Here is a 22,175-nt window from a genome sequence, read left to right as displayed (position 1 = left end):
ATCGAACCAGGACTCTGAGAGGCCATAGACATTCCCATTCAGCTGAGAAAATCACTGTCTGACCTTAGACCAATCACTGTCTTTCAGACTCATCTTTTTCACAGTTGGTAGAATTCAGACATAGGTGTGTTAGTCTGGTTTGGTATGCAAAAGGATATTTGTAGTAGTAGTAGTAGTAGTAGCAGCAGCAGCAGCAGCAGCAGCAAATTATTGTTATTATTTCCTATCCACCTCTCCCTATGGATCGAGACGAGGAACAACAACAAATCAACAAATAACAACATCATCTCCCCTTGATGATGTATACTGTTCAATCCAGCTATTTGTTATGGTTTTAATGTTTTGTATGATAATTGGTTTTAGATGTTGTATAGTTTTTAATAGGTATGGGTGGTTGGTTTGCACATAATTGGGGATATATGTTGTTTATAATTGTTGTTTGTTGTATTTTTTTTGTTGGAAACCGCTATGATCTACACAGGAATAGCGGTATTAAAAAAAAATCAGTTAAAACACATCAATTAAAACATGGAACCGTTTAAAAGGACAAATAAGACGTACACATTTTAAAACAGTCTATATTTAACATTCAGCATCTTAATTTTTTTACCTTTGAAACTGAGCAAAGAAGTTTGTAGCATAGGCTTTCACAGTCTGTATCTAATTCATCAAATGCAAGTAGATTTAGGGCCTGAACAGACAGGCCATAGACTAAGCAGTGGTGGCGAACCTATGACACCCATGCCAGAGGTGGCACTCAGAACCCTGTCTGTGGGCACATGCACCATCGTCCCAACACAGAGTTCACTAGAGTTTGTCACTAGAAATCCAGAGGGATGCGGCACTTTGCAAAAATTAAGTAGGCTTTGGATTTCAGTTTAGGCACTTGGTCTCTAAAAGGTTCTCCATCACTGGACTAAGGTATGCTGTTTAAATGATGCATGCATGCTAAGAGGCCGGAAGCCACGCCAAAGCCATGCTCCAGTCCTAAGGACTGGAGTGCAGCTTTGGTACAGCTTCTGGACTCTTAAGATGTGTGTGTCATTTAAACAGCATAGCTCCAAAGTGACCCAAAGCAGCTTTATTTTGACCTGTCTGTTTGGGCCCTTAGTCTATGAAAGCTTATGCTGAAAACTTATGTGTCCCAATTAGTTTCACCTTTGGTGCTACAATATCCCTTTGCATACTACTTCACAGGGATTATTGCGAGCATGGAACCTGGTTGTGGGGGGAAGAAACATGAGCCTGTGTTCACTGCAAGAAAGACAGTTTGTGGATATTAAGATCAAAATATAAATTTATTTTCATGCCTGCTCACAAAAACCATTATGTGAACTTCGATGGCTTATGACAAATAGATACTTGGCATCTTCACAGCAGCATTGAGGAAACACTATCAGTTCATACTGTCATGTCAACCAAAGAATCCCATACAATGAATCTGTCTCCTTTCCTCAGAGATCTGAGGGAAAAAGGGAAAGCCAGTAAATTATCACATAAGGATTTTTTGTTGTTGCCATAATCGGTGTGGTGTTGGGGATATTAGGGCGCCGGCTTTAAATTGTACTTTGTGATGAGATATATAGATGCATTATGTGTATAAATGAGTGGTTATAAAGATGTGGTTTCAATCATTTAATTGAGATTGTTTTATTTCATGTATTCCCATGGGGTTCTGTGGGTCCCTCTCCTAACCCTCATCCCTTAAATGTTCTGAGAGAAGTACAGTAGCACCCAAAATCCACAAAACAGTGGCACCTTTTACTGGTATCACTGTTTTGTGGCTTTTGGATGTTATTGTATTTGGCTACAATGGCCGACATGACTAACCCCTGGATATAAGGCTGAGAGAACATGACTTGCCCAAGGCCATGGCAACCCACTGCCATTTTATATTAAAGGGCAAGTCAGACTCTCTCAGCTTCAGAGGAAGGCAATGGCAAACAACCTCCTCTGAAGAAACATGTCCCCCCAAAAAACAACAACCCCTGTGACAGGTTTGCCTTAGGGTCACCATAGGGCTTGAAGGCACACAACAACACAAGGTGACCAGATGTTCAAAGCTGCAAAGGAGGACAAGGCACTGCGAAATGGAGGACGTTCCAGAAAAAAATGGAGGACCAAATAAAAAAAGCCAAAAACACTCATGGAAATGTAAAAAAAATCATGCTTCTCATTCATCCTAAGACATTTTGGAATTCCTCCTGGGAAGAAGGTTTAAATGGAGGCAAGGTGACCAGATGTGTCTTAATAGCCAGGGGAGGACATTGCAAACCCCCCAAATGTAGGACAGTGAAGAAAAATGGAGGACATGCCCAAAACACTCATAGAAAAGTAAATTCGTGCTTCTTAACCGTGCTAAAAACGGAGGACACTTTGGAATTCCTCCTAGACAGGAGGTTGAAATGTAGGCAAAGTGACCAGATATGTCTTAACTGCCAGGGAGGACAAGGCAAACCCCCTAAGATGTAGGACATTTCAAAAAATGGAGGACACTCCCGAAACACTCATAGAAAAGCAAATTCATGCTTTTTAGCCATGCTCAAAATAGAGGACCTCTTGGAATTCCTGCTGGACAGAAATGTAGGACATGTTCTTGAAAAGGAGGACGTCTGGCAACCCTAACCACAACAACAACAATCCGCCTCGCGTCCCATTTTGGGAGAAAGGCGGAATATAAACATAATTTATACATATTTTTAAAATTTGAATTGAATGGGGTTCGAGGCACAAAGAATCAAACTGGATCCCAATACAATAACAAAACAACATTTTATTTTAAATAGTCCCTCCTCCCTCTCAGAAGGAGTACTTCCGGTGGCAGGGAAAGCACTTCCGGGTCAGGGGACACTTCAGCTGGGGCTGCCCAGCTGCTGAGCGAGAGAGGTAAGGTTTCTCAATCAGTGGCTTTGGGGGATTCGGAGGCTGCATCCGCACTGGAGAAATAACCCAGTTTGAGACCGCTTTAACTGCCCTGGCTCAGTGCTAGGGAATCCTGGGAACTGTAGTTTATTGTGGCACCAGAGCTCTCTCTGACAGAGGAGGCTAAGTGTCTCACAAAACTACAGTTCCCAGAATTCCCTAGCATTGATTGAGCCAGGGCAGTTAAAGTGGTGTCAAACTGGATTATCTCTGCAGCCTGGTTCCAGAGGTTAAGCTTAGAGCCCACTTGTAAAAACATAATCAAGCATAGAGCAAAATCTAGAACAGTGATAGCCAAGGTTTGGTCCTCCAGATGAAGTTTGGACTTCAGTTCCCAGAATCCCTGGCTTTTCAGCCAAGGTGACTGAAGCTTCTGGGAGCTGGAGTGTGAAATACCCAGAGGACCAAAGTATAGTGAGCCCTTGTTATCTGCTGGGGTTTGGGTCCAGGACCCCCGTGGATAACAAAATCCGTGGATGCTCAAGTCCCATTAAATACAATGGCAGAGCAAAATGGTATCCTTTCTATAAAATGCCAAATCAAGTTTTGCTATTTGGAATTTATGCTTTTTAAAAAATGTTTTCAAGCTTGAATCCATGGATAAAAACATCTATGGATAAAGAGAGTCAGCTGTAAAGAGATCTTGTAGCACCTTTGAAACGAATTGAAAGAAAGAAGTTGCATCTGAGGAAGTAGACCTAAGTCTAGGAAAGCTGATGCTGCCAACATCTTTCTTTCAGTGAGTCTGAAAGGTGCTACAGGATCTCTCTAGATACTGAGTCTACAGATTAACACAGCTGTACTGTAGCTTTGAAAAAAAGACATTGACAGCATGAGCTTTCCTAGACTAATGCATCAGAGGAAGTAGATCTTAGTCTAGGAAAGCTGATGCTGCCAACTTCTTTCTTTCAGTTTGTCTCAAAGGTGTTACACAGCTGTGGGTCCCAAACTTTGGTGTTCCAGATATTTCAGACTACAGATCCCGTAATTCATGAGTGTTGGCCATGCTGGCTTGGACCTCTGGGAGATGAAGTCCAAAAAACACCCAGAGGACCAGAGTTTGGGAACCACTGTGCTACCAGATCTCTTTACATAATAGAGGACCAAAGTTTGGGAACTACTGATTTAGAAAATGAGGATGGGAAGAAGAAGAAAACCTAAAGCCATGAACCCCAAACTTTTTGATAGTAATCCTAGTGAATTCAAACGTTATAGTCCAAACTTTGACCCCAAAAACCTGAGTTGACTTATCCAAGGGTCAGTGAAAGCACTATAGTTTAACTTTTACTTAAAAGGGAACCTTCCCCTGGTGAAAAGCCAAAAGTGTCATCTGTCCTGGAAGCACTGACGCCATCCAGCCTAGTCTGAGCACAAATAGTTATCTGTGCTGAAATTTTTTGGTATTGTTTTCCTTGGCTTCATCCTTTAGATCCTTTGTTACATGCCCTTGGTTTTACCCTTGACTTATCCATGGGTCATATCAAAATCCATAATTTTGGCCCCAAAACCTGCCCTCGACTTAAACATGACGTTGACTTATTGATTATATACGGTACATCTGATCAAACATGCCTAAAATTGGGTTGTTAGGCCACAATGTTACACTGTTTAACTTAGATAAATGAAATGGTCCAGAAAGATGATGGATGTAGAGGTAGGTACATAGATAGTTACAGTTTCTTTTGAAGGGGGAAGTAGTCTAAGAAGAGAGAGATCCAGGTAGAAATAATATGATATGCTATCCGGTTAAAGTTCCTTTGTTAGTCTGGAAACCTGGAATGTAGCAGGTGCAATTACACTATATATAATACCACGAAATCCAGCACTTAACATAGTTTGTTTTAGATTTTGCGATGGAAATCTTAAATATAACAATGTTATGGATGCAGGTTTGTGTATAGTTACATGAGAATTTGCTACATTGAATTTGGGGAATTGTATTATGTGAGGGGAAGAGGAAAGTATTGAGATGGAAAGGTGGCGTATAAATAAATAAAACACAGGTGATCTTACTTCTGGGAAAACAAACATGCATTTGTGCTGCACATTTAATGTATTAAATCATAAATAAATGCAATGGCGTTCCTTATATTTGCTTGACAAATAGTATGGAGCCCTGCTTGGCTGGGCAGTTGGAAAAATAATATAGGTCGAAAACAGACTGCAGAAATAAGCCAGTTTGAGACCGCTTTAATTGCCCTGGCCTGGCTCAATGCTAGGATATTCCAGGAACTGTAGTTCTGTGAGAAATTTAGCCTTCTCTGTCAGAGAACTCTGGTGCCACAATAAACTACAATTCCCAGGATTCCCTAGCGCTCAGCCTAGGCTGTTAAAGCAGTCTCAAACTGGATTATTTCAGCAGTGTGTTTTGGACCACAGTCAACATTACTTTTGAAAATTGGTCAAGTGGGAATGGGAGGTTGTGGGATACTGGGAAGAGGAGACAGACATAATTACATTGTAAGACATTCTTCCCTTCTAATATCTCATTTTCAGCAATTTCCATATGGCTGGCTGAGAGTTAATAGAAAAAGATGGAAAGAAATGCTGACTGTTACTCATTTCCACAGTTAAATTGCCTATTAACTAATGTTAAATACAGTAGTTAAAAATAAACAAAGACAAAGCTATAGAAGAGAAATAGGGGACATCTTAGTAAGCAAAGTGACTGTAGGTGCATGCATTTTATCTTATGCATGAATCTGTTAGTTATTCTATTCATATTTCACCCCACCCACAAGTTAGAGCACACTGTAGCTTCACAGCAATCTTTGGAGGTAGGATAGGGTGACTGAACATAGCTTTCCAATGTTGGTAAACTGAAGGCTGAATGCAGCTGAATGCAGATTTTATCGTGAGAATTTCTAATATTCTTCTGCTAATAGGAAAATACTTCTGAACTTCATGGTCTGATTTTTCAGTTTGTATGTAGTAGGCAGTGGTGGGGTTACATAAAGTCCTTTATTTGCTGCTTCCCACTAACCTTTGCTTCTCTTCTCTTTTGCACAATAGCAGCATGTCGGTTTTCCGCTCAGGCCTGCTGGTTCTCACATCACCACTGTCAAAACTTTCCCTGCGCCTTGTTCCTATTCTCACATCAGCTGCCCGGCTGGTACAAGACACCCTCTATGTTCATCTGCAGCCCGGGCTCAGCCTGACAGGTTCCACGCAACCCCGCTCCACGTATGTCCCGGCTACATCTGAGGTCTACAGCCTGATCACCAAGTTGTATGCTGATGCTGGTATCCACCACCACCTTGACGTCCGGGTGTTACTCACCAACATCCTCAACCAGGGTGCTTCTCCTCCCGCACTTGAGTCTGTGCAGAATCTTTCCCAGCCACCCGAAGTAGTGCTCACTGACTTTGAAACCAGAGATGGCGGGCAGTCCAACCCCGTCAAGCAGCGCCTGGAACGGTATGCGACTAGCTGCTACAGCTGTCGACCCAATCTTATCTCTGTTTTGCTATACCCAGAGTATGAACTAGAACCTAATGATGGGGAGCTGTCCCCACAGCAGGAGGCCAGTGTGACAGAGGAGCCTTTGCAGAGCTACAGTGATGTTGTCGTGGGAGGCACTTTCGATAGACTTCACTGTGGTCACAAGATCCTTCTGAGTGTGAGCTGTATGCTGGCGGAAAACCGGCTTCTCGTGGGCGTCTCCGACAAAGATCTCCTGAAAAGTGGGTCTCTTTGAGTCATGTATGCCTTTTATCCAAGCTCCCACAAAACTGTTTAGAAAAATCAAGAGCATTTAGGGCAGAGTGGTCAAAGTGCAGTCATCCAGAGGTTTTTGGACTGCAGCTCCCAGCTTTTTTCACCACTGGTTTGTTTGGCTAAGGCCATCTAGAAAGCTCAATTTTGCCCTGCCCTGATTTAGGAGAATGCTAAAGAAACTCCAGATTCTTCATATGTAATCTTGTTCTGTGACTGGAATCACAGCCAGAAAATCCTGGGATAGGGATTGTGGTGACAGCAGGGAAGGAGGAGGAGGTCACTTATGGCCTAGCAATGTGATGTTGGTTCTTAAGAATTCAGACGTTTTATAGCTCTTATTCTATACTACTAGTTAAGTACATTTGAAGGCCTTGAAAAAGTTTTTAGGGATGAGACCTACAGTATTGTTAGTCCAACTAGAGTACACTCATTAAATCAACAGGACTTGTTAAATCAACACTTAAATTCCATTGATTCAGTGGCTCAACTCTAGCTGGGACCAATAATTGAATTTAACCTGCCGTTTTCTACATGCTAGCACTAAATGTTTAGGAATTAATCTGTAAAATAGAGAAATATTACTGATTTTTAGAAACCATCCTAAGATTTCTGTGTGTCTCAAAATGTTCCAATCGTTTAGGACATCTTAGGGCTGTTACAGACCGGCATGAAAAGCCAGCTTCCAGCTGCTTGGGGGTGTGGCGTATACACAGCACATGCTCCCAAAATGCCCAGAAGCCAGCTTTACGCTGCCAGGCTGCCTGCATTGCAGCTGGCCTCAGGGTGCTCCGGCAGTGGGAATAAACTCTTCTAGAACACAGCTTCATAGCCTGAAAACAGAGACATTGAGAATAGCTACTGAATAAAAAGTGTATATACTCTGAAGGTCTTCCATTTCTCTAGCAAAAGAAAAAAGACAAAAAGAAGAAAGAAACGTGAAGAAAACCAAGTGAAAGCAGTGACAAGAACGCAAAAATCATACGTGCCCGATTGCCTGAGCATGCATGATTTTGTTGCTGATATTTAGGAATGTGAAGTATTTGTCAGCACCAGCAGCTTTTATAGTTTCTGTGAAAGGCAGAATTCATTCTAAATACCTTGTTTGTTCTCACCCCTTTCCCCTCCATTTACATCATTACAAACCTCCTTATGAGGTGCACTTTGATAATTTTTAAAGTATGTTAGTTTGGTTAGGAACAGCCCTGATGGATCAATCAAAAGGCCTAAGTAATCCACCATCCAGTTTTCTATAGCCTCTATTAGCAAGACATGAGGGGAACACCTCTTTGCTGGTTATAAGTTCCAAAGGCTTGCATTGAGAGACATAATGCTTCTACTGTTGAAGAGAATTTATAAGCATCAAGTCTGGTAGCCATTGATAGTTTTATCCTCCATGAATTTTTAAAGCCATCTAAATTGGTGGCTGTCACTGTGTCATGTGGGCAGCCAGTTTTGTATGTTAACTAGGTGAAAAAAATAATTCTGTTTGACTGTTCTGAGTCATTCAGCATCTCACCTCACTAGGTAACCCCAGATCTGAATATGGGAGTGGGAGGAAAAACTATTTGCATTCCCCAAATATGGGTAATTTAACCCACAACTGTATTTTCTGTAAATTAACTTTTTCTGAATAACCCGGACTGGCAGACACCTAAAATTGAGTTTTTGGATACTAGTACTTTTTTGTAACCTACACCTGGCTTTTTAAAATCATATTAATATAAATCTTTCAATAAAATATTGCTAGCAAACAGTTCCCATTTCCCTTCTTCAACTTTACCCTAGCCTTCTTTACTCCCCTCGCCCCATTGTATAGTTAAAAGAAAAACTGACACAGGATGACAGATCTTATGTGTATGAAAAAGCATTCATCATGCAAAATATTCCTCAGTTACAGCTAAAAGCCTCACCCTTGACATCCCCCTCGGACATATTCCAAGTAGAATCTCATCTGTGTATAACTCCCAAGAAACCACTATAGGGGCAGATTTCCTCATTTTGTATATGTCAACTACTGGGACTACACCAGTATTTTTTTCAACCATCCTTCATGGTTCAGGAGGGACTAAACACTTTCCGGTGGCCAAAACTACAAGTTTAGTAACTAAAAAATCCCTAATTAGCTATTTTTTCTGGTTTTCTTTGTACATCCAGTCAGTCTGGTCCAACTGAATAAGGCATAGGTCACTGAAATTTATAGGAGGAATTGGCTGTGATTTTTAAAAAGTTTCTTGCCCTCTTTGCTACAGAGGGGGGAAAAACAGATTATGTTAAAAATGTTGTGAGTGTGCCTTGAACTCATCTGTAACCATCAGCATCCCCTCCCCTAAAGTTTCTAACGACTTTGCAGAATTATTTTGGAGAAGTTTTCAAATGTGGTTTGTCTCGTTGCCCAAGATCTCCTGGTTTGGTTTGAAGTGTGAGGGCTTCAAAGCATATCTGAATGTGGTGCATGAAAGTTCTCACTTCCAGTAACTAAGCCCTAGGAAAGCAGGAAAACCACAAACAAAATATGGGAAGCCATGAAATGGTGTCATTAGGAAAAGGTGCTATAGCGGTGACATGAATGCCATGTTTAAATATTTGAAGGGGTGTCATATTGAGGATAGAGCAAGCTTGTATTCTGCTGCTTCAGAGATATGGAGCAATGGATTCAAACTACAGAAAAAGAGATTCCTCTTAAATATTAGGATAGTAGTCGAATTCAAGATATAGCTGTGTTAGTCTGTAGAATCAGTATGCAGAGAGACCTTGTAGGACCTTTGAGACTAACTAAAGAAAGAAGTTGGCAGTATGAGCTTTACTAGACTAAAGTCTACTTCCTGAGATGCATTTGGTGGTGTGGTAAATCAGTGACAGACTTATATGCCCTTGGTTTATGGGAATGTCAATTTAGATTCAAAACCCTTTGTGTATGGAAATGAAGTGACAAACCCAGTTTTAATTATAGTTGTTTATGAATGAAGGCATTGAAAACTACCTATCCATTCTCTTCACCACAGGCTAGTTCCAGTGTCAAACAGGATTTGCCACTTCATTTCCATGCACAAAGGCTAGTTTTCAATGAATGCATCTGAGATTTCATACTTTGAGGGGGAGGGGGGAGAATAATATGCTTGCAATACAACACCCAGAATCTAACAGGCAGCATGGCTTTTGGCTTTAAAAATTACATTTCTAGGAAGTAAGTCTACTTGGAACTTTCCCTTCCCTGAACCTAATCCTGGTTTGAACTGTGTGCCTCTTGCACAAGAGCAGGAGAGGCATAATAAAATAGCTGGTCTTATCAGGTTCAAAATATTCCTGGTGCCATATACATTTATGATGAACTGATGAACATTTTTTTTTCAAACAGGTTTTTGCACTTCCTTTAACCCAGAATGCTTTGAATGCTTGTTTCTCTGATAAAGGATGGAACCAGAGATTTGAAAAGTGACTTTTTTGCCGGGGGGGGGGGGGGGTACTACACGTTCCATAATCCCTCACTATGGTAGCCTTTGATAGGCCAGGTAGACAGATTTGATCAAAGAACCAGGTTTAGTTGCAGCCTTTCACAATGGGCTGTTTTCCTGTGCTCACTGCTTCTATACACACACACTATACACTTTTCTCTAGACACTACTCAGAGTGACAGTTTTGCTGCACAACGCATCTCTCTCTTGAGGCTAAATCTCTCTCAGTGATCCTACATGGAGGGCTCTTTGTACATTCCAAATAAATAAATTAAAATGACAGTTCCCACCCCTCCTCCATTTTGCAGATAAGACACTGATGGAGCTGATCCTTCCCTTTGAACAGCGTGTAGCTCAACTTAATGAATTCCTGGTGGACATCAAGCCCTCCTTGCGGTATGAAATCGTCCCTATTTTTGACCACTTCGGCCCATCCATCACAGACTCTGAACTGAAGTGTATCGTGGTCAGCGAAGAAACTCTCAAGGGTGGTCTGGCAGTCAACAGGAAGAGAGTAGAAAATGTAAGTGTGCGGTGTGCCTCCCACAGCCTCTTTCTTGTAATCAGATCCTTCATTTCATGGGCTCATGTTAGTCCTGTTCAGGAGTTACTGATTTGAATCAACATGTGAAGTGATGAGCACCTTACTCGCGCCCCCCCCACCCCCCAGTTGTGGCTTTCTTCACTTGGAAAGTGACAGGCATGCAAAGCAGCCAGTTACTGTTTAGCAAGGAAATTCTATGTCCATGCAAACAATAACTTCTCTTCAGGTTGTCACTTTTTATGTGAAGAAGGCAGCTATGGATGGGGCAAGACTAAGCACCTTCTCTTTATCAATTGATTCAAAAAGGTAAATAATGCATGCCCAAGTCTCTAGCTCTGATATGAATTTGGGCTCTTTCGTGCTGGCACACTGGTCCTCTGTGAATTTATTCCCTTTTTAAATCATTCCTGTTGGTAAACATCACAGTATCATGCAGCAATGACCTTCACAATATAACCATGTCTCTTTTTAAATAAAAATAGAATTAATTAATCTATGGTTCCATTAAAACTAAAATATTAATTAAGGGATCTATATCAACTCTGATTGATTGGGAACAGGGCAGAGAAGCCAATCCCCAGTCACTGGGAGCAAACAGTCATAGAATCATAGAATCGTAAAGTTGGAACAGACCACAAGGGCCATCCAGTCCAACCCCCTGCCATGCAGGAACTCTCAATCAAAGCATCCCTGACAGATGGCTATCCAGCCTCTGTTTAAAGACCTCTAAGGAAGGAGACTCCACTACACTCTGAGGGAGTGTGTTCCACTGTCAAACAGCCCTTACTGTCAGGAAGTTCCTCCTAATGTTGAGATGGAATCTCTTATCCTGCAGCTTGCATCCATTGCTCCGAGTCGTGTTCTCTGGAGCAGCGGAAAACAAGATTGCACCCTCCTCAATATGACATCCCTTCAAATATTTAAACAGGGCTATCATATCACCTCTTAACCTTCTTTTCTCCAGGCTAAACATCCCCAGCTACCTAAGTCGTTCCTCTTGGGCCTTGTTTCCAGACCCTTCACCATTTTAGTCGCCCTCCTTTGGACACGCTCCAGTTTCTCAATGTCCTTTTTGAATTGTGGTGCCCAGAACTGGACACAATATTCCAGGTGGGGCCTGACCAAAGCAGACTATAGTGACACTATTACTTCTCTTGATGTAGACACTATACTTTTATTGATGCAGCCTAAAATTGCATTGGCCTTTTTAGATGCTGCATCACACTGTTGACTCATGTTCAATTTGTGGTCTACTTGGACTCCCAGATCCCTTTCACATATACTTTCGTTCAGCCAGGTATCCCCCATCCTATATTTGTGCATTTCATTTTTCCACCCTCAGTGCAGTACCTTACATTTCTCCGTGTTGAATTTCATTTTGTTAGCTTTGGCCCAGCTTTCTAGTCTATTCAGGTCATTTTGAATTTTGATCCTATCCTCTGAAGTATTAGATATTCCTCCTAATTTGGTGTCATCTACAAATTTGATGAGTATGCCCCAATTCTGTCATCCAAGTCACTGATAAATATGCTGAATAACACTGGCCCAAGGACAGTGTATAGTTCTTGTCGGAGTTTCAGGCAAGGACTGTTCAAATTCCTCCTCAGCCATGAAGCTTCCTGAATACGCCTGACCAGTCACTACTCCTAATCCTAACTTACCTCACTGGGTTTTTGTAATGGTAAAATGGGGAATTGGGGAGCCCAGTATTCTGCCTTGGAACTCTTTGGAGGAAAGGTGGGATGTAAATGCAGTAATAAATGCAGCAAAAGAGGCTATTTTCAAACACCCACTCACAAGTTAACAGACTATAGTCTTGGGCTAATGGGCCTTAGATATCATAACAGTGCAGTACAGGTCATGACAAGTGTGATTTTGCACAACTTGGAAGAGATATTTATTATTTATTTGTCTGTTTAATAACTTGCTTTTCTCTGATGAATAGGACATGTAACAGCTGACATTAAATACAGTAAAATATATACAATGAATAAAAGCATAAAATATGTAAAACATACTTTTTAAACACATCAATACAAGAAAATGTAGCACCTGTCCAGTTAAAAGCCTTATTTGGCAGCAAGCAAGGTCAGTTTCTAAGGGCTATGTTTTTAAGGAGAAGTTGAACAACTGGAAAGGGGATAGATGACTTGGCTTTCTATCTTTCTGTTGTTCTTCCCTCTTCACTGATCCTTCTCTATGTTACAGAATCTGCCTGAGCTGGCTCTTCACACAATCAAGTTGGCCATTGACCCACAGCATGCCGGGTATGAGGAAGAGAAGATCAGTTCCTCTAGCTTGCGGTGCAGGTTGCTTGGGACTCTGCTGCGCTCCCCGAGGGTGAGTTACATACATTCTGCGGTAGTGTGTTTTATAGGTTATGTATTGTATAAGGGTTTTGCTCCTTCTCTTTCACCTTTTGAGTCTTGCAATCAACTGGAGTTCCCATATAATATGGCCCCTAAAACTTTCTCATTAACCCTTTGGTTACCAGGAACTAAGACAGCATCCAGATGGTTGTGTTGCCCTTAATGGTCAGGATAATGGCAGGATCCCATTATCAAAGGGCTGGAGTTGGTGGGTTTCCTACAGGATGCTTATAATGCAAACCTACATTTCTATGCAGAGATAGCCTTCATTGATTTTGGTGGGTCATACTACTTGGTTAGGGTAGCAGGCTTTATTCCAAGAAGAAATGGGGTGGATGAGGTGACACACAGGGAAATGAAGAAATTCATGTTTCTGTCCAACAAAACCAGCTTTGCATATGGCTTACTTACTGGAGAAGCACTAGTGGAGCTTGGTTAACATCCCCCACCACAATTTCCAATGTACAGCAGGCCCTCCCCTTACGTGAGGGATCTGTCCCCCCCCCCCCCCCCCGTGTAAGAGGAAATCTGTGTATGCTTGTGCCCCATTAAAAACAATGGAGCGTGTGCTTCTGGTTCGTGGCAGCGTGCACACCATTACTTTGATTGCCGCGTGGCTTCCACGTAAACTGAAAGCCATGTATAGAGCACCCGCATATGACGCGGGTGCACTATATTCATTCCATTAATAGTTATTCTTCCACTCTGTCTTTTGACTTCCACATTACCTGTATGCAGGTGAGAATTATCATGGGTAGTCAATATGGTACTCTAGTAACTATAGATAGAGCATGTGTCATGTAAAAGTGTGGTAGTTGCAGAGATGGATTAGGAAATCTGGGTTCTAGGCCCCACTGAGACACACAAGTCACTGGGTGACTTTGAGCAAATCTCTCTCTCTTCTTTCTAATCCACCTTACTGGCTTCTTGTGAGAACAACACTGGAAGGAGGAGAGTTGTATAGACTTCCTTATGCTCATGAGAGGAAAGTTGGAATAAAAATGTAAATAATACATAAAATTTAAGAGAATGCCCCACAAGGAATATTGCAGGGGGTTGGAAACACAGGTCTAAGTGAACACAGGGGAAAGTTCTCATGACTTTTAAACATTACAGCTGTGCTGTGAGATTGAATTTACTGAGAAACAGCAGATACATTATTGAGTAATAGAATGTGCACAATTGAGTCATTTCTGTCAATTCTGTCTTCTCCCTCCCTGATCCCTGGTCACAGAAAGAACCATCTCTTCCACTCTACCCGTACATTATCGGTCTGACAGGTGGATCTGGTAGTGGCAAGAGTTCAGTTGCACAACATTTGGTTCGTCTTGGTGCCTTCCATTTGGATCTGGACCGTCTAGGACACAATATCTACATGCCAGGAGGTCCTGTATATGAGCAAGTGGTAGAAACATTTGGAACAGGTATTGCTGAGTTCTGGGGAAATGATATTTAAAGTCAGTGTGCCTATTTAAAAAGGTTATATGGGAAGTATATCAGGCATTCCACCTAAAGAGTCTTTGAATTCTCTTCCTCCTTGGCCCCGACCGTCAGTCTAAGAGTGCATCTACACTGTAAAAACAACGTAGTTTGATGCCATTTTAACTGCATGGCTCTGTCCTATAGAATCCCAGGATTTGTAGTTTTGTGAAGCACCAGCACTTTTGGACAGAGAAGACTAAAGACCTTGTAAAACTTCAAATCCCAGGAATCCATAGGATGGAGTTACAGCACTTAAAGTGGCATCAAACTGCTTTATTTCTACAGTGTAGATGCACCCTAACAGCTTTTTCCTCTTTAATCCAGGCTGGGATTCATGTGGCACTTCATAATATGGTTGGACTATAATTCCAATCAGCCCTAGGAATGCTGGAGGGCTGCATGATTTTAAACTATTGCAAGTTCTTGTCTCCCCTATCAAATGTTCACTTTTCTTTTTTCTTATAAAATCTGCACGGTTCATCAACATCTTATTGTTGGCAGTTTTTACCATGATCAGCCATTAACATCACTATAATTGAATCACTGAAGAAGGTGAAGTGCAGATAATACTTGGCAAGAAGCAAAAAAGCTAAGAATGAAAGCAGATTTCATATGGTGGTAATAATAATAATAATAATAATAATAATAATAATAATAATAATAATAATAATTTATTTATGTTTCCCCGCCTCTCCCAATTGGATCAAAGCGGAGTTACAGACTAAATAAAAACACAATATATGCACTAAAATTCTTTAACATTAAAATATCCAACATGTAATTATCAATTAACTATTAACGTTAGATAACTACTAAATATATGTGAAATGTTAGTTGCCACACAGGGCTAGCGAAAATAACAGTGATTCTTATGGTCATTTTTTAACTGGAAGAGTTAGCTGGAGGCAAAGTTTTTCTTCTGCCTTAATGATCTAAAGTGATCCTATAGAAATGCTCCAATGTGATCAGATAACAAGCTATCATATTATAAAAGCCACTCGTTTTCTTGTTCCCCCCCCCCCCCCGAAAGAGCAATTTGTCATATTATTTCCTTTCAGAATCTTGTCCTGTGTTGTGAGTTTATCACTTTATGGCAAATTTTCAACCTCATAACATGGCAGTTAGCTGAAAAATAGGAATGGCGAGTCACATCTGAACTCTGACATAGGCACAACCTTTGGAAGATCTCCTTTCCACTGATAGGGAAAACTATGTGATTGTTTTGTATTGTTTTGTTTACATTGGCTGATGACATACATTTCTCTCACCTTCGCAGATATTTTGAAAGAAGATGGAACCATCAACAGGCAGGTCTTGGGGGCCAAAGTATTTGGAGATCAGGTAAAATAGCCTGAGTTTGAGGATAATATTTAACTTTGGGATTAACGTTGTTCGCAGTTGAAGTGGCGCTCATTTTTTGTTTATTTGTTCAGCTTTGTGCTACTGTGACGCATCTTTTTTCCACAAAATTGTCAGCCCTTTCACCTTCTTTCTCAGTATGTTTTCCTTTATACATGTGTGGGTGAAAGGTACTGATTGGAGAGCAGTGCAAACAAGAACAATTTCTCTGTACAGTAAGCAGTACAGTGTGACTCTCTCAGCTGAGAGTCGTACCATTGGAAGAAACGCATGCTGGGATTTTTCTCTTTCTTTAATAGTACAACCCTATGAAAGCTTAGCCTTTTGCTTCTGTGCACCAGTACATGTTCCGATTAAGGGCACAGATTACAGTGGGCCCTTGGTGTCCTCTGAGGCTCAGTTCCAGGACTCCTTGTGGTATCAAAATCTGTGGATGCTCAAGTCCCATTATATACAGTGACATAGTAAAATGGTGTCCCCTATATAAAATGGCATACTTTTTGGAATTTTTTGTTGAATATTTTCAAACAGTGGATGGCTGAATCCATGGATGCAGAATTTGTGAATATGGAGGGCTGACTGCATAGTTTAAAGTTATTTTTAGAAAGGCTGGTGAATTGTAAGCTCTCCCAGGTATGTTAGAGTACAATTCTCACAATCTTTTACTTTTACTTGCTTGGTCTTGCTGGGTGGGTTTGATGTGAGTTCTATGCCAAAATATGTGGAAGGTCAAAGATTTCCTACCCATTATAAAATAGAGAAAATGCAAAGATATAAGACAAATAGATTGAAACATTTAGAAAAATTAGACCCATATGTGATTCTGATTTTTTTTTACATGGCATATATCCTACTATACCCTTGCTCAAGACCCCTTAATTTCAGTAGGATTTTATAAAATTGTTTTCTGGTAAATGTTGCTCCCTCCTAAATAGCACTCCAAACAAACCACTTGGCCTTGCCATCCCATCTTGCATTAAATTAGAACTTCCCCCACATCATAATCCCCCAACCTAGTACCACATCATGGCATTCTCCATTGTCTTTTGCTGATTGCCACCTTGTCTTGAAAATTCTCATTTTCAGACACTTTTCTTCTCTTCTGCCAGGAGCAGCTGAAGAAGCTCAACAATATAATGTGGCCAGTGATGGCTCGAATGGCGAAAGAAAAAATTGATGAGGCAGCAGCGCAGGGTAAGAATGGGGCTGACATCAAGGAGCTGAGGGTAGGACAAACAGGCATATGAAATAATAGTTTTCAAACAGAAGTGTCAAAAATCTACAAAATGCAGTCAAAAGTCATTTTTTTAATACAGAGTCCAGCCACCAAACTGAATTCCCTTATTATTGAGAAATGTGTCAGTTTTTAAAGGTCTGCTCTAGGTCACTGCATCCTTTCAATTCCAGATTTCTTGTTAATCTTCAGCAGTTCTCAGATTCAGATTTGGTCTGCTTCAAAGGGATACCATTTTGATTTGGGTATTTTTGGTTTGGTATTTGCAGGAATCTAAAGCACATCGCAATTCCGATTGATTCTGGCTTACTGTGAATATAGAACAAGCAGGTGCACACATTCTTTCAATTCTACTTTGCTCCTCCAGATTGTTTATACAGGGGAGCAAGCCAGAAGTGTATGGGTTTATGGTGATATTCAAATCTTACAATAAGAATACTGTGATGCCCACTCCATAAGTCAAAAACAAACATTGGCTTTTTCCTTGGAGCAACAAACTAAGATTCTAGGTTTCAAAGTAATGCTAAGCGACCCATTCCTGGTTTGATTTTTTTTTTTACCCACATGTGTGAGCAAGTGAAACAAGATAGGAGCAAGTTGGGTATATTAACACACACAGTAAGCCTGGATACACCAGATATCCTTATTGTGAGGTATGCAAATATGGTCAAAGTGTCTTTCTACCCTTCTGTCCACCACTGAAGTTTCTTAATGCTGCCAATGCCTGACTTGCAGGAAAAGCTGTGTGTGTCTTAGATGGAGCCATGTTGCTGGAGGCAGGCTGGTCAGAAATGGTTCATGAAGTCTGGTCAATTATCATCCCTGAGGATGAGGTAGGTATTATGTTTTCTATGTAAATTTCCAGCAACTGAAGCCAAACATTGCCCTATAGTCATCCTTTTGACTGTAAACCATGTATGTGTGGCTTCAAGTTGCCTGTCAAATTATAGCAACCCCATGAATTTCATAGGGTTATCTTAGTCAGGGAATACTCAGAGGTGGTTTTGCCAGTTCCTTTCTCTGAAATATAGCTGATAGCACCTGGTATTCATTGGTGGCCTCTCATTCAAGTGCTAACTAAGGCTGACTCTGGTTAGTTTCTAAGATCAGATGGGATCTGGTGTCTTTAGAAAGCATGCCAGATACAAATTGGTTAGACTGAGACTTTCTTGTTGATGAACCCAGACTAGTAAAAGACTGTTCCAACTCAAAGGATTATATGCTGACACCAAGTGTGAAGGTGATACCAACCAGAAGGCACTGTGATGTTGGATAGGGTGAGGAACATCAAGGCCTCAATGTGTTGTTCAACTGCAGCTACCATCGCTTCTAGACAGACAATGGTGAAGAGTCTTGGGAACTGGAGTCCAACATCTAAAGGGTCACATGTTCCCCATGCTACTGGGCCTAGGTCAACTGTAGCCTTCTGGGTGATCTTGGGCTACAGTTTCCTGAGCTCTAGCCAGCATAGCCAACGGAGAAGAAATTAGAGGAAGTGTAGTCCCAAAATATCTGGAGGGTTGCAGTTGTCAAGCCCTAGTCCTGATCACATTACATTTTGATCCACATGCTGATGATTCACTGCATGGGCTTCTGCCACACACATGCTGTAAATCAGTACATTTATGAGTCTCAGAAGTATGTACAGTCAGCTCTTAGTATCTGAGGGGGTAACACACTGGACTCCTCAATCGATGGCAAAAACCACAGGATCTCAAGTCCTGCGGTTTTTAATGGTTGCACCTGCACTGCTGCATGAATGTGCCACCATTAGGGCCACCATTAGGTATTATGTTTTCTACGAATTCTCAGATCTATGAGTGGCAAGGCTGTGGTTGGGGTGGACTGTATATATCCCATTGTTCTTTTACTCTAATGTGCCTTATGGCTGTGATACAATAAAACATAGTCTACCAAACATAACAAAATTCAAAAGCAACAGCAGCAGTGCCCTAAAAATGCAGTTCACCAAACATCGTTCTATAAAAATATCACATAACAGTGTCATATTTGCATCCTTTGTAGCCTGGGTTGAGGCAGGATTTGGGGAATTCAACAACCTTGGTTGCATTGTTAGATGTCCTGGACCAAATACTAGATAGACAGTGGCAGTAGTTGGTTTTTGGTGGTATTTGATGCTATTGGTCATGCTTTCCTTCTAGGGCATTTGACCAGTGTGCAACATGACTGCACTATGTTGTGTGTGGTGAGCCATGGCTGACTGAGTACTGAGAAGTTGGTGCTGGTAGTCTGCTGACCAGCCTTGTGACTGCTAGCCTATGAATTCCCTGGACCACTCCTTTATCCCCCTATACTTTTTAACGTTCACGTGGAGCCACTAGGTGAATTGTGAAGAGAGTCATTGCTGTGCTGGTGATATTTTGCTGGTGCCAGAAAAGCTGTTGGGTTCCTGAATGGTTTCCTGGATTCAGTGATCTATTGAATGTATGCTAATATGTGCAGTGTCAGTCCAGATAAGATGGAGGTACTGTGGAAAAACTAATCTGGGATTTGGTTTACACTTTATTTGGATGGGCTATTGGGTTCTCCCCTGAAGGATTCTGCTTGGCTTTTTGTATTTAACTTTCTTCATCCCTAGTCTGTTTTTAAGATTATCACCTACTCTAAATTCTGCTGTTCATGTTTTAGAAGAGCAAAAATAAAACAGTCATAAATTGGTTCATAAATTTTAATTATGAGTTGTCTCGAGGGTCCCATTGCAACCACAAGGGAGCTCCTAATTTTCTTTGTTTGTTTGTTTGTTTAGCAGATTTTTACTCCACTCGCCAGCTGCAATGGTTCTCAGAGCAGTTTACAGATTGTTAATTTGACAGTTTCCTGCCTTCAGGTTTACTATCTAAAAAGACATGGCACAAAAGGAGAAGAGAATGGTAGTGGGAAAGGGGATCAGGTCCAGAAGATACTGTTGGTTCTTCTCTCCTTCCAAGGCCAGGGCAGTGGCAGTTTGAATGGAAGAAGGGTCCTCCATCTTCCTCTGGGGCTATGCATGGTGGAGCTATGGCTGCTGCTGCTTCTTTCCCTCCAAAGCCAGGGTGGTAGCAATTAAGATGGAGGGAGGCCCTTTCATCTGTCTTTGGGGCTATATCAATAAATTAAAAATAATGTCTAAAGAAGAAAGCTGGTTGCAAGAATTATCTCCAAAAGTCACATTAGAAACCAATACAATTCCATCTTGGGAAAATCTGATATTTGGGTAGCCCTGAGTGAACCCAGTAACAGATTTGTGTGTGTATGCATGTTCAGTTCACCTTTCAATTTATGGTGACTCCATGAATTTCACAGAGTTTTCTTAATACTTTGCAAGGAATACTTGGAGGTGGTTTTGCCAGTTCCTTCCTTTGTAATGTAACCTATAAGACTTGGTATACCTGTCTAATAAATGTGGTTTCTCTGTCCCTCTCTCCTTCCCCTTCCCCAGGCCATTAGACGCATCGTTGCCAGAGATGGGCTAAGTGAGGAAGCTGCCCAGTTGCGGCTGCAAAACCAAATGTCCAACAGCCAGCGTGTGAAACAGTCACATGTGGTCCTCTGCACAATGTGGGAGCCAGAGGTTACCTATAAGATGGTAAGAATCTGGAGTGGTGGTGGGGAAGAACTCCTATTGATCTCTTAAATGGGCCAGTCTCTTGAGCCCTGTCTCTGGTGACCTTACTGAACAATTGTCTATCCATCATTTACAGACAGAAAAGGCATGGGCCCTGCTTCAGAAACGCCTCAAGGACAAGTAGAACCTTGTACTGAGATGGGAATCACTTCTTCATTCTGCTCCCTCAGTGCTACCTGTCTGGAAGACTGTATGCTGAATGGGCCCCACGCTGCAGGGGACCACAGACAGGGGTGGAGATGACAGGGATGGAGATGTGGGACAGATAGATCAAAATGCTTCCTGGTGGTGGTACGGAGAGAACAAAGATAAAATTCCCTCTGCTTTTTTCTCTGTTACAAAAGCCTGAGGGAGATGCGTGAACAAAGTGGAAAGCAGGGGTGCTGGCCAAGCAGAAAGGAGCAGCTACTAGCACCTGAAGCCAGTGATGGTTGTATGATTCTGATGGAGACCAACATTTCAGCACTGCTGGTTATAAGAAAGGACCTGGAAAGGATTAGAGGGGTGGGGAAGTTGCTCTTTAGCTTTTGTCCCCACTACTTTGTACTGTGTGTCCTGTGCCACACTAAGCTACACATAAAGACAAAAATCTCTTGATGGCTCCATCTCTTGGCAATCATGCTCATTGTGTATCTCTGGTTGGGAATCTGTTGCCTGGACAGGGATGAAGAGTAACTAGTTCATCTCTGTCACACTCATCAAGGTAATCTTCCTCTTCTGCCCACTTTTGATTTCTCCCAGTTCTATCTGATGAGAGCTTTTAGTACAAAGAAGGATTTGCCATGCAGAACTTGGCATGGTATACTTAGAGTTCCCTTAGGATACTTAGAGTCCCCAATACAAGATTTCATTTAAAAAAATGAAAAGCATCAAATTTGAAAACAACACAGACAGTTTGTTCTGTTCCAGACCTGGGTGTAATTCCCCATTTCCCCAAGAGTTATTTTGGTGCTGAACACTGGCATACATTACTGCTATAGCATAAATGTCAGTGGTGGTAAAATATGCAGCAAGTGGTACACAGCAGAAAAGCATTCTAGCCTTCCAGCATCACAGCATACCCAATGGTAAAATTAGGCTTCTAAAAATTAATTCTATCCAGACTATCCTCAACCAATGATATAATTCAGTCCCCATAGTTGGCTATATGGGGCTCCTGGGCTGGTACGGACACCCACTTCACTGGGCGAGGCTGATGAAAGATAGTCTCCCAAGAGCTATATAATGCAAAAGCAAACAAAGAAAATCAAAGTGTGCAAGGATGTCCCATCTTGTGCCAATAACCCAACTTATACAAGCAGGTTAGCAACAGAAATATTCACCCTCTCAGTCTGGGTGATTGAGATCTGGTGATGGAAACTAGGTCTCTTATTACAGCTGGAATTATGGGATGGAGAGGAGACATTTTCCAATTGCAGTAACCACCATAGTCTTGTCTTTGGAGCTCTCGGCTTTACCCTGAGGATTTCTT

General features: G+C 41.5%; 1 protein-coding gene across 2 annotated transcripts; it reads left to right on the top strand.

Moving 5' to 3' along the window:
* Positions 1 to 105: 105 nt before the first annotated feature.
* LOC149309105 (bifunctional coenzyme A synthase-like) lies at positions 106 to 21,297 on the top strand. Of its 2 annotated transcripts, none has more exons than XM_089531800.1 (10): positions 106 to 124; positions 5,935 to 6,605; positions 10,400 to 10,614; positions 12,844 to 12,975; positions 14,239 to 14,428; positions 15,763 to 15,827; positions 16,955 to 17,039; positions 17,815 to 17,912; positions 20,519 to 20,665; positions 20,781 to 21,297. In XM_089531800.1, exons 2-10 carry the CDS (start codon positions 5,939 to 5,941, stop codon positions 20,826 to 20,828), a joined length of 1,647 nt encoding a protein of 548 aa, XP_089387926.1. In that variant the 5' UTR covers positions 106 to 124; positions 5,935 to 5,938; the 3' UTR covers positions 20,829 to 21,297. The 2 variants fall into 2 exon arrangements, with proteins under 2 accessions (XP_089387926.1, XP_089387925.1); XM_089531799.1 differs by lacking the exon at positions 106 to 124 and adding an exon at positions 2,829 to 2,886.
* Positions 21,298 to 22,175: the final 878 nt, after the last annotated feature.

The sequence above is a fragment of the Sceloporus occidentalis genome, unplaced genomic scaffold (genome assembly GCF_023333645.1).
Source record: "Sceloporus occidentalis isolate IW3139 unplaced genomic scaffold, rSceOcc1.0.p SCAF_7, whole genome shotgun sequence".
NCBI lineage: Eukaryota > Metazoa > Chordata > Lepidosauria > Squamata > Phrynosomatidae > Sceloporus > Sceloporus occidentalis.
Note: the sequence above shows the minus strand (reverse complement) of the source record. Positions and strands in the feature narration are given on the sequence as shown.